Source organism: Pelobates fuscus, chromosome 4 (assembly GCF_036172605.1).
Source record: "Pelobates fuscus isolate aPelFus1 chromosome 4, aPelFus1.pri, whole genome shotgun sequence".
NCBI classification, from domain to species: Eukaryota; Metazoa; Chordata; class Amphibia; order Anura; family Pelobatidae; genus Pelobates; species Pelobates fuscus.
The window spans coordinates 348594288-348611403 of NC_086320.1; the positions used below are offsets into that span (position 1 = coordinate 348594288).

A 17116-nucleotide genomic window follows, 5' to 3' on the forward strand; every position below is an offset into this window, starting at 1 on the left:
TCTATTGTATGCATTTATACACCGATTTTGGAAGATGTTCTATGTTTCTATATTTCTACGTGCGGACGTAGGTAAAGAACTCACTGAGTTGAATGTGTGGTTTCGTCAGTGGTAATTAACCTTTAATATATATTTTAATTGTACTTCATTCACTAAGACCTAAACAGATTTAGAAAAAAATTATTGCATTGATTCCTCTTGTGGTAATCCTAGTTGTTCTAATACGTCAGAAGATAATTCAAGGTTGTTTTTTTTTGTTTAACTCTTTATTTAGGGTTTCGGATTAGGAGGGTTGGGATAGAGTAGAGGGGTGACTGTGACTGATGGGATTCAGTATCACCATTCACTGTACCTCCATGATGGCTCCTCTCCTGTTGCCATTCTTAAATTTACGCAGAATTTAACCCACTCATGGTACACCAATATCAATCCAGGAATTACTTCAAATCAATCCCTTTAATAGAAACATAGAAACCAACAACAGGTAAGTCATATTTGGCCCAACTGACTTGCCCGTATTACCATCTCAAAGGGTTTTAAAACACAGATTAAAAAGGTCTCTTACATTCCAAATAAAAATGACTTTAGTAGCAAGTGCTTAAAATGGAACGCTCACTTCTCCGATAATTACTCTAATGAACAGAACATTGAAAACAATTCTAAATTGTCTAAATAAACATTTTTCATGTGATGCTCAGTTGTCTTCTAAATGCATATTGAAGATTTTGCAAATGACATCACAATCCAGTTCAGTTCTGTCACAGCCAAGGTGCACACACTGCGTTGGAGGAAAAAAATATAAATAAACATTTTGTTTTGGATCTTCTTCCTTTCTACGCTGACGGACAGGTACAGAACCTATAATGACCATTACAATGTTTATATAGTGGATCAGGAAACATAATATAAGAATGCATGTGAATTGAGCGTTGCCCTTTAAAAACTGCTTTTCAGAAGTAATGTTTGTTTCTTAACAACAGTCATTATAGAACATACATATATATAAAGACTGGGATCCACAACTACTCTAGAATAGCAGTGTGCTGGAGATTTATTTTGTGCAGATAAAAAGTAATATTAGGTTTAAATGTAACAGAGCCATAAATGTAAAAATAGCTTAATAATGTATAGGATGAGCGGTTAACGTATTAAATGGAGGATGGAAACGGGGAAAAACAAAACATTGTACAGTCCATCGGATCATGTTGGATTACAACTCTCATCATTATCAGCAAGACATGGGATGGCAAATATTTAAGAATTGTGGGAGTTTATTCTGAAACTCGTGGATAGTTTTTTTATTTTCAATATTATAATTATTAAACATTCCCCTTCAAAAGTTTACGTGCTGGTTCAGTATATGAAATTTTGTTAAAGATGTCAGAACATCCCGCAAGTCAAGTACAGAACAATGCTCCCTGATCGATGGATTTGTTCATTTCTACGCTGCACAGCAATCTATGTCCACTGCAATATGATAAATTTGGATACAGACAATAATATTTCTCAGCAGGGAACATTAAAAAAAATAAAAAAAATAAAAAATGCCCTTGTTCTACCAATGTAAACAATAATCTCCAAAATGTTCCTTTTGATTTTTTCTGTCTCTCCTATGTGAACCCCTTTCACTGTCTGAAAAAATATTAGAGTGCTTTACAGAAAAAAAGGGGTAAAAAAAAAAAAAAAAAAAGCTAGAATACAAATTGTTTGACAGCAACAAGGGAAACACCTGGAAAATCATGCAGAGAAATGATGTCATTCCAACACTACGTTAAAAAAACCAAAAATAATCCTTTATGTTTCTTTGCTGTTTGAACGCTATTAAAGTGATAGATTGTTAATATTGTCTAAAAGTAAGCAAGCAAAAGAATGTTTGGTATTATGAAACATGATGGTTTAACAACGACGCTTCCCCAAGTCCCGAAAGAAAAACTTGTCTCCGTTAAAGTGAAGTGCAGATTACGGTGGCAAAAGTGTAAAGACACATAACATGGCATTTGTATGGCATCACCGTTTCCAAAAATGTAAAAAGTGAAGTTTTAAGGAGGGGGTTGTGATCTAGTTCATAATCCTTTTATCTGGCACTAGTCCCTTTAAATCCCCCAAAAATCCACGCAATAATCCTTATGACCGTTGCGATGACGTTGAAAAACTTGCAGATCACAAAAATCACACAATGCCTTCTTTGTCATATTTTCTTTTACAATGAATACTGCCTTGCCATTCTAAGTTAAAAAAATATTAAAAATAAAAATAAACTGATCTACAGTTTACCGCTTGAGACCTGTTTAATAAACTTCACATGCATTTATGTTGTTTGATACCATATTCTTCATCTGTCTTTTGAATGCCAGTGATCGCTGTGCAATTATTATTTTTTTGTTTTGTGCAACTCGCATTGCAGAGTTGGTTAATTTACCTTTATTTAAAACATGAATGAGTCAAAAAATAACTAGGACTATGCCAGGAAGCAACTGAAGTTTGTAATCCCTTCGCGTCACATCTTTGCCAGAAGATGTAGATTATCGGGGGATCCTCAACGCATGGTGAGCATAAGATACAGCGAGTTCTGTCTGTCCTTCCACCCATGTTGCATCAATGCGCGTTCTCTCTACTACAAGTTTGTACTGACATCAGGTGAGGTTACGTCAGAATATTGTTAATAAAGTCAAAGAAACGTTTAGAATACTGTTCGGGATTAACAGTGGAAATTTCTGCACCTGCCTGCAAAGAAAAAAAAACACATACAAATTTGAAAAACATGTTTCTGTTAAAAGAAATAATTATTTAACATACAAACATACAATATACAATGATCAGCCAGAACATTAAAACCACTTGCCTAATATCATGAAGATCCCCCTTGTGCTACCAAAATAGCTCTGATGACTAGCGGCATGGACTCCATAAGATCTCTGAACGTGTCCTGTGGTATCTGGCACTAAGACATTAGCAGCAGATCCTTTAAGTCTTGCAAGTTGTGACTATAGTGTTCCTTAAAGGAACACGCCACACATAAAAGCACTTTAAAAGTGTCTTTGTATTTTTTTTTTTAGTTTAAAAAAAGTGCAGATTTCAATAGAAATTGGCACTTTTATAAACTACCCCATTGCTGTCATTTAGACAACCATTCCTGTTATTTTCTGGTTGTTTAGCTCAGTGGAGCTAGACTCAAGAGGCGGGCACCTACACAGAGCCCCTGCCTTGTAAAGGCTTCTAATTGAGCTGCATTGGGAAGTCTGCAGTGTTAGAAGGGAAGAGATCTGTAGCATTTGCACGCTGTTTTTAGGTATACCCTTAATGAATAAATGCATAATTAAAAGCAAGCATGTTTTCATAAGGGTATATCTATAAAATAGTGATTTTTGTTACTTTTGTGTTTTGTTTTTGGCTTTTAGCAGTGAAGTGTTACTTTAAGGAATACTCGTTTTCCCTTTCTAGTCTCCAAATCTTATCTTTCCTGTCTGGAGGACTTGGCAGAACTGCCCACTTTGGTGGCAGACGTTGTGCCCACAATGCCTATTAAATGAAGTGACCTGCTTGTGATAGCACTGTTTGTTAAACTGTCTCTCAATAAGACTAACAAAGTTATTCAGAGCCATAATTCAGGTATTGGCTACACTTATATAGAAAAGACCAGGAATATTATCCTGTATTGTCTTCAGTAATTTCATGATAGTTTTGACGCAAATAATACTGGTATGGTTTGAGAAAGGTTACAACACTTTCACTTCCTGATGGGTTGCTAAGTTTGTACCATGAAAGCAGTCCTCATATGAGTTTCTACTAGCCCACACAGGTCATGCTCTTTGAAGTTACCATTATTATGAAAATACTTTATTTATAATGCACCAACAGCTTCCGCTTCGCTGTACATGGGTAACCGTTATAATTTACATTTTATAACTAATAAGCAGTCCAGTTTGTAGTGAACCGGTTTCCCAAGAACAATTCCAAAAATACTGATCGAATATAACAGAGGACAGGCAAGTAACAAGAAGGGGCTGGCGAAAGAGTACGTGGTGAATATTACCAAAGGGCAGGGGTAGGCACCCTCTGGCACTCCAGATATTGTGAACTACATCTCCCCTGATGCTTTGCCATCATTACGACAATAAGAACATTATGGGATGTATGTAGTCCACAGCACTTTGAGTGCCAACGGTTGCCTACCCCTGCCATAGGGCATCAGACCTAAATTTGTAAGCACCTACTTTTGACACTTCAAAAAAATTAGTCACACTATCTTTATTTTTGTAGTTTGAAAGTAAAAGTCACCTGCAACTCCATATTAAAGCACAATTTACTTTTTAAAGGTACTCTTCATTATAATGGATTCAGCACTTACTACACCATTCATTCTACTGTAAAAAAAAAAAAAAAAAAAAAAAAACAGCTCTTCAACTTTTAAGGTGACTGAAACAATATGCTTCCCTAAGCAGTATTTGTCTACATGAACTCTTCTGATCGTTTGCATACACTTTAATTGTTGATATAAGAATTACTGCATGAAGTGGACTATTTCTCTCCACAACAGACGTTAAAGGAATTAACACTAACATTACAGTGTCTCTCTGCCATAAACATATTTTAAAACCCCCAAATTTCACTTACCTCTTTCTAACACCTCGGTGTTGTCCCCATCTCTTCCTCTGACGCCACAGTTTTTCACAGAGTTAAACTCCATGAGACAGGAGGGAGTACCTCTATCGGATGTCTGGAAGGGAGCCACGAGGGGCAGTCTTAACCCTGCAATCTAAACATTGCAGTTTCTCTAAAGGGGTTAAGGGAATAGGCACACTGCACCCAGACCACTTCAATGAGATGAAGTGGTCTGGCTACCTATATTGTCCCTTTAACCCCTAAAGGACCAAACTTCTGGAATAAAATGGAATCATGACATGTCATACATGTCATGGGTCCTTAAGGGGTTAAATGTCACATGCCACCAGTCCAGTATTCTCTAATGGTCATTTTTAGACTACATGCTTTGACACAATAGAAGCTCTGCTTTGTTTTTGTTTTTTAAATTCTTTATTTTGGTAGTGCATTGTTCAGTACATAGGTAAACATAAACATGTCATTAGATTGCAGTACAAAGTGTCATATGAATTAACGTTATACATGTTGAGATTGCTGCACTTTTTTTTGTATAGGAAAAGAAATATTAACGATAAGTAGTATTCAGTACTTGGGGAGAGAAACAAATATACCGCCATATGCTACCTACTAACTATGATTGCAGGGGTCAAGGATGCGAACTGTGTAATGCAACGAGGAGCTTCATACAGCTTGCCAGTAGTTAGGTAAACTAAGACATATAGATAAACATATATTCGATATGTAGTTGCTCATTAGTGGGTATTATGTCATAGACTAGCAGTTATAGAGGAGCATATTTAGTATAGTGATATAACATGCTGTAGCAAGTAGCAGTAAGTGAAACCACCGTCAGTAGTCCTGGCCATATGCATGCAGCCGTACACAGAGTACTGCAGAATCATTCGGGTGTATGGTGCGACACAGAGGGGCACAGCGTTTGCAGTGAGTCCGAGTCTGGGATCAGCCATCTCCAATGGGTGGTAAGGCAAGGAGGACTGCACATGAGAGTCACGTAATGTAGGCAAGCCACACAGCTGAAGTGTGTGAGAGTGGTGAGAGTAGTTGACAGGTATAGTTGCTCTGGTATCGGCTTCTGGTCAGTAGTTATGCAGTGTTTCAGCCAATGCTGCTGGTGGGTTGCTTTGATCAGTCCCTCTCCCTACCCGTCTTCAGGTGTATAGAGTGGACTTCCGTGGACTCTGTGTTCTGTCGTCGTTTTCCATCTCCGACCCCAGCCCGCTCTCCCTGCAGCCTGAAGGCAGGATCGTGTGCAGATTTAGGGGTAGGAGTGATGCTCAGCAGGCTGTTGTGTCTGTCTGCTCTGCAGGCGGGCGAGGCTTTGATGCTTAGTGTAAGCCGTGTTGCCGCCATTTCAGTGACTGGGCGCGTGGTGCACAATGCCAGGTAGGCTTGATGTTGGGCCTTTGTAAGGCAATGACTCTTACCGGTGGGGACCGGGATAACCCCCCCGGTCCATGGGGGGGGAAGCGGGGTCCGCAAGGCGTATCCCAAGGCCGTTGCCCGGCAGCCAGGTTCTCAAGCGGGACGGCGGCCGTCCACCCCGCTCTTCACCCTCATAGGCCGCAGACCCCAAAGCCTCGTATCGCCCTCAGGGGACTGAGAAGCTCCCGATCTCAGGGACCGCGGTGGCTCCGGCATCTGCCCGGATACTTGTGACATCTTTTGGTCGCCCAGATTGTCGTGAAGCTTGGGTTTTGTGCCACATGGGGCCAAATTTGTCAGGAGCCTCTCCGGCCTGCGACCGGTCAGCATGGCGGTCAGGCCCCGCCCCCCGCTCTGCTTTGTTTTTGAAGCACAGTAGGGTGCAAATATGTACACGAATTTGGAAGAAACCAATTTCAGTTTCAAGTTAAACATATGGAACTCCTTATAGTTATAATAGCACAGCTGTTCTGTAATTTTAGACTAGATTTGCATGTCTCTGGAATAGAATGCTACATTATGGAAGAGTTTGCTTAGCACCGGCTCCCAAGTAGTCCCACAGGTGCAAAATGTTCAAGATCTCCTTTCCTAAACACAGGTAGTACTTTCACATGAGCTGGTGGATCTGTCAGATTGGCCAAGTAAAAGATTGATTTACTTGTTGCAAAATCTTGAAAAACCGCACTGCTCAGTAGCAGGACAAGGAAAGAATAAACCATCTCTTCATCTTGGAGTTTGTGGGTGGCTGAGAAGGCAAGAAGCCAACCACACAAAACAAAGAAGAGAAATGACCTGTGTTCTGTTCAAATCCCAGGAAAGAACGGAATTATTGCCACAACACACTCACACACATGGTAATGTCAAGACGCCCCGTATTTGGCTGGATCCTTCCCTAACACCTAATTTACACCTGAATGCAGCACTGCAATAAAAAGTTAAACACACAAACCACACAATCGATCCAACAACATGGTATGAAACAAAATGGCAGAAGGTTCTCATCCAATTACCCCTTTACATTGTAAGAAAAGGAGAAGAAGAGAGGGACCTACAACCTTCTAACAAGATATTAACAAATTATCAATAGAGAAAACATTGATAATCTACTAAAACTGTGATGGATGGATGCCGATGAGGAGCCAAACGGGGAAACTGATCAATAAAATAGATTTTAAAAATTGTGAGATTTTCTGCCCAAATTTTTATATCGATCATTGAGAAAAATGCATGAGGGAGTGTTATAAGGGCCATATAATAGTATTTGAGTAGCCCGTGTATTTTAATGGGGAGTTCTGGACATATTTACATAGTCACATGGCAAGAGCGAGCATAATATATTAGAAACAAACATGTAAAAAGACATCCTGCAAGATTTTCCATCATTGTTTGAACACAGCAACACGGTCTATGATAGCTGGAGGAAACACACACAGCAGGGCTGGATAACACAATTAGTCCTATACTAGACCAACGGGTATCCAAACGTACCCATATCATGTCCGTATTGTTTATTGGTTTAAGGTTTACTTTTTTTTATTTTTTTAGAGGAGACATTCATTTTCCCTGTACTTTATCATGCTGGCAAAAGCACTGTACGCTCTATAAATCCCCAGATACCCGCAGCTGGGAGGAAGATGGATACTTACACCATGTTTTACAGTTTTGGCTGCATGTGCAGCTTTCTTTTTTGCGTCGTAGTGGGTTAATATGTCAATAATGGCCATGAAGTAGACTTCTTTCCTTGGTGCATCTGTAAAGTGATGAAAACACTGGTTAGCGTGACGCCTTCCTATGATCGATATGAATACAGACGTGTTATGTTTCCAGGGATAAATCCAAAACTCCATTGATGGTTTTAAGACTAGTATAATGCAGCAGTCTGTACGGACAACACTGATTAAATATAGGAGAGTCCTGTTTTTGTTTATACAGAATAAGTCCTGTTTTGATGTTATGGCTACGAAAAAGAAATGGCCAAGATATATTATATTCCTTCTACCTGAAGTATAAGCGAGAATGTTTATTGGTTTCCCAAACTGAAAGGTGCAGTCTAGGCATTGTAACCAATACACGCCAAGATAGTGGTTGGTGTGCCATCAGGTTGTGGTTGCAGTCTGAAAGCTCTTTGCCAAACTTGTCAAATATTTTGATCCAAACTTGGAATCCACTGTGGCCAGAATCCTGCTTGCTGAAATTTCTAATACAGAAGTTCTACTTCTACATTAGTAACATCAATTTTATCCACATATTAACTACATTTATTGGCTGAGCAGACCAGCTGATGAATTGAAACTTATGCATTAGAAACTTCAGCAAGTAGGGGCCGGGCCATCTGATGTAACATACAGCAAATGTAGTAGTCATGGTGCTTAGATAGTTGTACTGAAAACTCTTTGAATTTTTCTCACTATTTGTCACTTAACTGTTGATTGCCCTCAGCTAAACCTGAACCCTAAATCAACTTATACAGCAAGTGTAGCCAAAATTTGATTCTGATTTTGAAACCAAGAAGAAAGAACCAAAAATCAGTACATGAAATAAAAATATATTTACAAAAAGTTGTAATACATCAATCTGCACAAAGTGCATTCAATTATACATATATTTATTACAATTTCTATGATTACAGGTAAAAAATAATATATAGCGATTTAAATAAACATGTTAATATGTACTCACATAAACTACAAAAAAAACAACGTATACAGATGTATGCAAACTGTAACTTACTGTCATGGCTTTTTATTCCATATACGTCTATAGTTGGATCGAATTCACCAGGAGCGAGAGGCCGTGTGCTGTTCAGGGTATTCCCAGGACTGTCAGGTGGCGTACCAACCGGATGTGTACCATCACTCTCTCCTTCCTCTTCACCATCGTTATCCTCACTTTCCACTTCTTCTTGTTCTGCTCTCTCCACATCATGGATTCCAACCAATAAACTGTAATCCATGAGTTTCATCTGAGCTAGAAACTGAACATAATCAAACTTGTTAGGATAGTGTACGGTTTGAATTACTATGGCTGATTTGTACCACAGCATTATGTAGATGGTGACTCGGAAGAATGTGTCTTCTATTGCCACCCATTGTTTGTCCGTGTTAACATCTGTCCAGTCATATAATCTGGCCAGAAGTACCGCACCGTGGTATGTTTCCACGTTTGGCAGTCCCAATCCTCTGTCAGTTTTTGGTCTAGTCAGTAGTGAGTATGATAGTCTTGGAACAATGAACGCTGTGAATAGTTTACGTATGGTATCTAAGAACGTTTTTGGTAGGGTAATAGGGAGGACTTGGAGTAAATATAAGATTCTGGTTAGATGTTCATCTTTAGTATGTTTATCCTACAAACCCATCCAAAGTGTGGTAAGTGCCATGTTGTGAGATCTTTGGATATCGATATAATGAGAGGCGGGAAGTTGCAGTCGTAAAGTTGGGATAGTGATATTTGAGGGACCCCTTCGCCCAGGCAAAGGAAGACTAATCTTAATTTTACTGGGTCTGGTATGTTTAATGGCAGGGTCTTGCATTTACTTAAGTTTGCTTGGAAGTTCGAGACTGTACTATATGTGGACATTTCCTGGAGTATGTGGGACAGGGAGTGGACAGGGTCTGAAACCGAGAAAAGCATGTCATCTGAGAAGGATGACACCTTGTGTTCCACCCCCCTTGTTAGGAAGCCTTTGATATTGGAGTTGTCCCTTACCCCTTGTAGAAAGGGTTCAAGGACGAGGACAAAAAGGAGTGGGGATAGGGGGCACCCGTGTCTTGTGCTGTTGGAGATTTTGCCCTGTTCCTATAATTGAATGTTGATACGAAGCCTCGCCATTGGTTTGGAGTAAGGAGTACCCAGCCATCTGAGCCAGTTCGGGCCAAACCCTATCTGTACTAGTGTGCCCAGCATTAGGGACCAATCCACCCTGTCAAATGCCTTTTCGGCGTCTATTGAAAGTAGTAGTGTTTGATCGTGTGTGTTTTGAGAGGTGTATGAGATTGAACATTTTAGTAGTATTATTCTTGGCTTCTCTTCCAGGTATGAATCCAGGTTGATCAGGGTGGATTAGTCCTGGGAGCAGAGGGCATAGACTGTTCGCGAGGATCTTTGTGAAAATATTTAGATCAATGTTAATGAGGGGTATGGGTCTGTAGCTCCCACATTGTGTGGGATCCTTACCTGGTTTAGGCAAGAGTATGATGGTGGCTTCCAGTGTTTGGGGTGGAAGGGATGGAGTTACAAGGAGGGAGTTGAAGGAATTCGCTAAGGGTTGGAATAGTTGTGTGGAAAAGCTTTTGTAATATTTGGAAGTGAAGCTGTCCAGACTCAGGCTTTTCCCCAAGGGGAGTGAATTTATTGCCACTTCTAGTTCGTCCTTAGAAATGGAAAGTTCTAGGGATTTCCAAATATTGGGTGGTAAAGTTGATTTGATCCTGCTGGTAAGGAAATCTTTAATAGTATTGGAATGTGGTGGGGTCTCCCTAAGGTTGTAGAGCTTATGATAGAATTTTTATTTTTTTTCAACGCCTGTGCCAATAGGCGTCTGCATTTTCCTCCTTGTGCATAATACAGACTCTTAGGGAGGAGAAGTTTCCTCTTAGTTTTGGCTCCGTTCAGGATAGCCAGCTCTGATCCCTTGTCTGTGGCGGATGTGGAGTCCAGGCAGCTGTCCAATGGCATGCTGAAGTCTCCCCCCATAAGCAGAAGGCCTTCTGTAAAGTGTTCTAGGGTGCTTAATATATTGGGCATTGAGTGACACTGTTTTCTGTTAGGGAGGAAGAGATTTGAAAAGGTCACCAAAGTATTGCCTGTTAGACCCTTCACAAATAGGTACCTGCCATTGTCAACTTGTTAACTTTGTGGTCCTTGTAAGTGAATGGTACATTTGCCCCCATGAGAATTGCCACCCCCCGTGATTTGAATAAGGTGTAGTTACTAAAAAAATCCTGTGGGGCAACGCCTGTCTCTGAGGGCAGGTGCAGAATCTTTGCGAAGATGGGTCTCTTGGAGAAAGACCACCTCCGCTTTGAGGCGATGTGCTTCTGTTAAAGCTATTCGCCTTTTTTCAGGAGTGTTTAGACCCCTGGTATTTAGTGAGGCTACATTTATGGTAGCCATATGTACGGTTTTGTTGGGACTTGGCACTAATTTAGACCCAGAGATCTGATGAATGGTTGTACATCCTGATGTGTGGCAATTATGCGTGAAGGGCTTTAGGGTTCTCCTGGAATGGAGGGTCAGCCACGATAGGTCAGGAAAAACTTGGATTTCATGGTAGAGCAGTGGGGTGGTGGTGGAGCGGAGTGCGCGCAGTATCTCATCTATTTCAGTAAAAAAAAATGTCATTTACACATAACATCTCAGTGTGAGTCTGCCGCGTTTTTATGTTTTAATGAGCGGTGCGCTCTCTCAAATAGTATCGGTGTGTCTGCGGCCTTACCTAAAATTAGGTTGAATAGCGCCATTAATATGCTGGGCAGGTCAGATAGGCATCTGATCCAGATATTACTTCTACGCCCCTGGTTATCCACATCGTCCAGAGATCTCTGTAAGTGTGCCAGGTAAGCAGCCTGAGACTCTACCTCGGAAGTCAGCATTTGCATCTGCGTGTGGGTCAAGTCCCTATCCTCTTCTAAGTCTCGGACCCAAAGATCCGTGTGTCTGCATTCTGTTTCTAGGCCTTCAAGCCTAGTCTGAAAGGTGGCCTCGAGTTTACCGAGCATTGCCGCCAAATCCGACCGTGAAGGGAGATTTTTCAGGATCTCTCTGATGTCTGGGTCATTAGCTAGAGGTGCTTTCAGAAGGTGCAGGGCTCGGAGGCACGGACTCAATTTGCAGGGCCGCCGGCGCAATATTGGAATCCGTGTTCTCCGGTATTTGCTTGGCACATTCTATGAATAATCTTGTTAGGGAGCCAGATTTTTGCGAGGGAGTCTTCGCCGAGGCTTGGTGGCCACTCTGGGTTCTTTTGGGGTTGCCCATTTCTGTATGTTACCTATATTAAAATAGATTTAGTGCCTGGAGTGCCCGGAGCTAGTTCACTGTGCGCCCATCAAGGTCGGCAGTTGGCCATGCCCCTCCATTATGTAACCCTTTGTGATTGTGTTTCCAGTAACTTAACAAAATTAACAATGGCAAATCAGACTGTTCTATAGGTATTTTAGAGTAGCAACCAACATAGGCCTCAGTCTAATGTTTTTGTATAAGTTGTTTCAAGTGATCGCAATCTGTTAGAAAAGGTTTTCAAATGATTTTATAAGAAGCCAGCGCTTAAATCTATGGGAAGTTTTATAGATAAACCATTTGAAAGGTTTCTCTGACAGATTAAGATCGTTTGAAAAAGCTTACCCCAAAATATGAAATCGAGGCCATTAAGTCTAAATGAAAAATGATAACATACCTCCACATCCTTTTTTAGCTTCTCACGGAACATCTTTTTGTTGTTTTCGTCTATGTAAATCTTCTGACCGTCGTTTATGAAATCGTTGTCTTTGTATGTTGGTAATTCTTTGGCCTTAAATATAATTAGAGAGAAACATATATGACACTTGGAGGGAACGGAAACAAAAAGTAAACGTATTTTAAAAAGTAAGAAAAAAATAAATAATAGTATTATAATTGTTAAATACTATTATATATTGTTAATATAGTATAAAGAAAAGGAAACTCTTGGAGAGACTTAAGCATTTTGTCATTTAAATCAGCATTCCAGCTAAATTTACACAATGTGTATAAACAGCTCATATCTGCTTTATACAAACTATCAACCATAACATAACAATATCCATCTCGGGTTTAAAATACAGAGAATTATAAATATATATATATTAATATTATACGAATTCGTCACTATGTCAGTATAGTGTAATTGTAATGGGCCCCAACCTAATTTAGGCAGCCTGCAAAATATTTATAACGATCGTCATCTTTTCTTCCAAAGCAGGTAAAAATCTTTTTAAATGTAGATATAAAATTCACTATTTACTGGGTATTAGTTCAGAAAAGTTTACTACACTCATTAACAAACATGCTATATAAGGTAGTTGTGATATTACAGGTCCAATTTTACAACAGTGTATAATATTTAAATATATGTAGGAAATAGACCAAATAAAATATGTCAGCAAGCAGTCTTACAGTATTAATATGCCTTAATATAATTTAACTTATTTTTTTCAAATTCGATTTTAATGTATTCTTTTTTTTTGTACTATACTGTGGTATAAAACAGCATAGGTAGCTTTCTTTGAATTCCTAATATTAATCCTGCTTTGATCATCCAAGAACTGTACGTTTGTTCCTCCTTGATCTCCGTGCTCTCGTTGACTGACAGCATGACCATAACTATCAACGCCATTGAAGGTAATTCTTTTAGAAAAGGAACAACGTTCATTGTATGGTAATCTACAATCTAAGTACATACTATTTGTTGAAAAGGGTTTGAAAATGAATAAAATGCATTTCGATGTTCTGCCTGGGAGGAATGTAGCATTATTTTTTTCTCTTTCTTTCTTTCTTTCTCTCCGTCTTAGTCCGTTCCCTACTGAGTAGCCCACTTTGTATTTTCTGGCAGTCTGCCCAGACTGTCAGTACTAAAAAAAGAAGTAAGCCGAACGATAACCACTAATTTTATGTCATATTGGAACTGCACCTCCGCTATGAAAATACAGGCCACCAGGGAGCTAAATACTTCACTATCGTGCTTTGGAGAGGTCTAATCTGTGTGAGCCATGGGTTCCTGACTGATGTACTCTCAATGAACAATGAATCTTCTGGGGAAGGAAGAAGTCAAAACACATACAAGAATGTGACAAACGGAGTACGTCATTTTAAACGTGCAACATGTCTGCTCCAGACTATTGTGACATATGATTCTATAAATACACCGGTAAGGGTGCAACATCGCACAGATCTGCTCCACACTTTCCTCCAGAGAGGAGATTTTATCTCACCCCTACAATAGGCTATAGTTGTGAAACGTAGTGTATACAATGTAAAGAAGGAATCTTGCGAGAAACAGACCGGCAATTCTTTCTAAGATGAATTGGTTGTTGCAGAGAATTTCAGATTAGCTCATGAATTGCCACCACCAAGTCATTGAGTGAGAATCGCCTTCTCACTTTATTTCAGCAAGGTCAATATGGAATTCTAGGTGCCAAAATAACAAATAAAACACGTTTTTAATGCATCTCTCAAAAAAAATAAAATAAAAATCCTTTTTTTGTTGGAGCTCAGAACGTTTGATGTCTTATCGAGCATCATGACAGTAAAACCCACTTCATCATGCACCCCGAAATGTGCACCCCTTGATCACGGTGCATATTACTACAATAGAGGGCTATACTTCACTGACAAGGCTGATATGATCATCTGGGGTTGCTGTATCTCTCGTGGAGAGGTAGCCAGCCTGCATTCGGATCTGTACCGCTGCTTTCAGTAGGATCAGTCTGATATGCAAATGGTTTAGATTTTCTCTGTAATGGCACAAGTAAAGCTCAACCCAGTTTGAGAACCAAGCGGGGACCCACTGAAGGGCGAGCTATTAGAGCGGTTTTCCATTCTCAGTATCCCTGTTTTTTTGCTCCCATTTTAGCATGCATTCTAGTTTACACAATCTTTCTGTATACAGTATATACTACTGAATGGAGTATATGGGGTGAGGCGGGGGAACAAAAAAACACCAAGCTGGGCCTTATATTTATTGATACTATATTTGTTTTTCACAGACATGTACTCCAACGTTGGGCTATGTATGTAACCGGTAATAGCATATAAAAAACATGACACTTACGTGTTCATGGCAACCTTGCGTGGAAATACTTGTTTTTTTTAAACTTGTGGGCTCACTGTGCCCCATTTTACCTCCTAGATCACATGACATAAAACTGGGCTTGTACTGCTCCATTAATACTTCAGGTCTCGTATTGGCTTTGAGAGAGCTATACATTCATAGTTTTGCTTCTTTAAGTTCTACTAGAATTTGCAAACTATCAAAGCATTGAAGAGACGGTGAGACGTGAAGATGTATAGCGGAACATCTCATCCCGTTTTCTGAATGTAATGCCACAGCTCCTTCCCATGCTCCTGACCCAAACTACTATCATCAGCTAGAACCCCTGTATGGGTTTTGTAATAAACCCAGTTATTACAGGAAATTCACAGTCCATGAGTCAGTGAATCCTGAATCCCCACTAGAATTTCTATATGGAATCTCACTTGGAATGTAGAATGTTTGGAAGTGAGTTGTGATGTGTTCGCCAACAGTTCACATGGATTAAAAAGGGAATCACTGCGCCTTGAACAGCAACCACCACTGACTTTTTTAGACAAGACTCACCATGTGATTTGAGCTGCGTGAAGTGTATACTTCCTATTTCTAATACAAGTCAGTACTGATAATTATTATCCGTTAATCACAGCACATATACGTTTAGTTATATGTGTATAGAAATAGCAAACAATACCTTTTCTTTGTCGCTGGCTTCTCTAGCCACAGTCGAGCCCTGCAAACCAACAAAAGATATCATGAAATGATTGCATGGAACGAGGCTATATGCCTACACAAATAGCGCTGGCTATATAAACATCACAAATCCAATAGTGAAATCTCACTTAACAAAATGCACTGGATTTACATTTTGTCCATTACGTTAAAGGAAACGGATTAAAGCGGATCTTGCACTTCTGAATAGTTCATAAACATAAAAACCTTTATGAAATACTCATACTGAGTGAGTTGGGATTTCACAGAAATTTTGGGCACCCCGGCTTTACATGATACTCAGCCAGCATGACTTGGTGTCACTCTAAAGAGAATACAATGTAATCTATACATTGCGTTAGTCAAACTGTAAACGTCTTGTGCTTATAGGTATGGTGTCAATAAAGCTTGGTGCAACTCATTTCAGAGAAGGGGTGAAGTGTGTCCACTATGAAAGTCCATTCGGTGTTAAAGGACAGAACATGTGTAAGCATCTCTTTTAATCTATACACTCGTGTATGGACTGAAAAAATATTTTTTTTTCCTAAATGTGAACCCGATATTCAAACTATCTAGCGGAGTTAAAGATTACGTTTGCCAAGGAAACCCAATAATGGCTAATGCAAAACAACCGCATTATGAAAGAGAAATGTATGATCTCAGATTTGTACAAATTATAATTTTTTATCATGAGACGATAAAAAGAATCGTAAAATCAATATATATGATCTCTGTTTTTAATGGCATAAAAAAAAATATATATAAATATATATATTTTTTGAAATTTAATAAATTACTTTTGTTTTTTTTGTTCTCTATACATATCCACACATTTTATTCAGGACAAATAACTGTATACATATAAAAATGTGTAAATATGTGAATGTTAAATGTATAAAGTTAATATGTAGATGGTTTTCCCCATAAGAAATGAAAGTAAAATAAACAGTTAAAAGCATTTAAGAAGAAAATATATTTTGGTGAAAAATATTAAAACGGTGGAGAAATCACCATGGAAACCAATATTCCTGCTGATTGAACCCATGTTGGTAACACTGTAGATGTTAAACAAATGTTAAAAAAATGTTTATATTGCCATGTAGTCCAACATGGAATTTAGCTTTTTTTTTTTTAAATTGCCCTAAGGAAATTTTCCATGCACAATCTAAGGACTTAATCTACGACGTTCTCATGTGAAAAATAACCGCACTGTCAGGTATTGAAGGAAAAGCAAACACAATGCATTCCCTGTTAAATGATTAAAGTGAAGATTCATTTACATTGCTCTTCACAGACACGTTCCGTCAGCAACACACCTGTGAAAAGGTCACTTCACAGTATGACTACTGAGGAATTTCTAGAAAATCCATGCTGGGTGTACAGTCCCCGGATTTCTCGTTTTTATTACTGGATAAGGGGAGTGGAATGCTAAATATGTAAAACGCCTAATGAGTGCCTATAGTTTAATGTTTTAAGACATATAGTAAATGTATGTATAGTTTTTCCCTAGAAAAATATACACCAAAAAAAAACAAAAAAACTACCCAACAGCTGCAGTCCTGTCTTACATTACATGGGGGCATTGTGATGTGCATA

The 17116-nt window shown here is 39.1% G+C and overlaps 1 protein-coding gene across 1 annotated transcript in view; it reads right to left on the bottom strand.

Annotated features, from left to right (window-relative positions):
• Positions 1-2190: 2190 nt before the first annotated feature.
• LOC134609112 (phosphatidylinositol 5-phosphate 4-kinase type-2 alpha) overlaps positions 2191-17116 on the bottom strand; it is a 138374-nt gene continuing 123448 nt past the window's right edge. The window contains exons 6-10 of the mRNA XM_063452539.1: positions 15504-15542; positions 12440-12553; positions 8776-9019; positions 7692-7795; positions 2191-2724 (exon numbers count right to left, since the gene is read on the bottom strand). Coding sequence (XP_063308609.1) covers positions 2644-2724; positions 7692-7795; positions 8776-9019; positions 12440-12553; positions 15504-15542 — 582 coding nt within the window. The 3' untranslated portion in view covers positions 2191-2643. The remainder of the gene's footprint in view (positions 2725-7691; positions 7796-8775; positions 9020-12439; positions 12554-15503; positions 15543-17116) is intronic.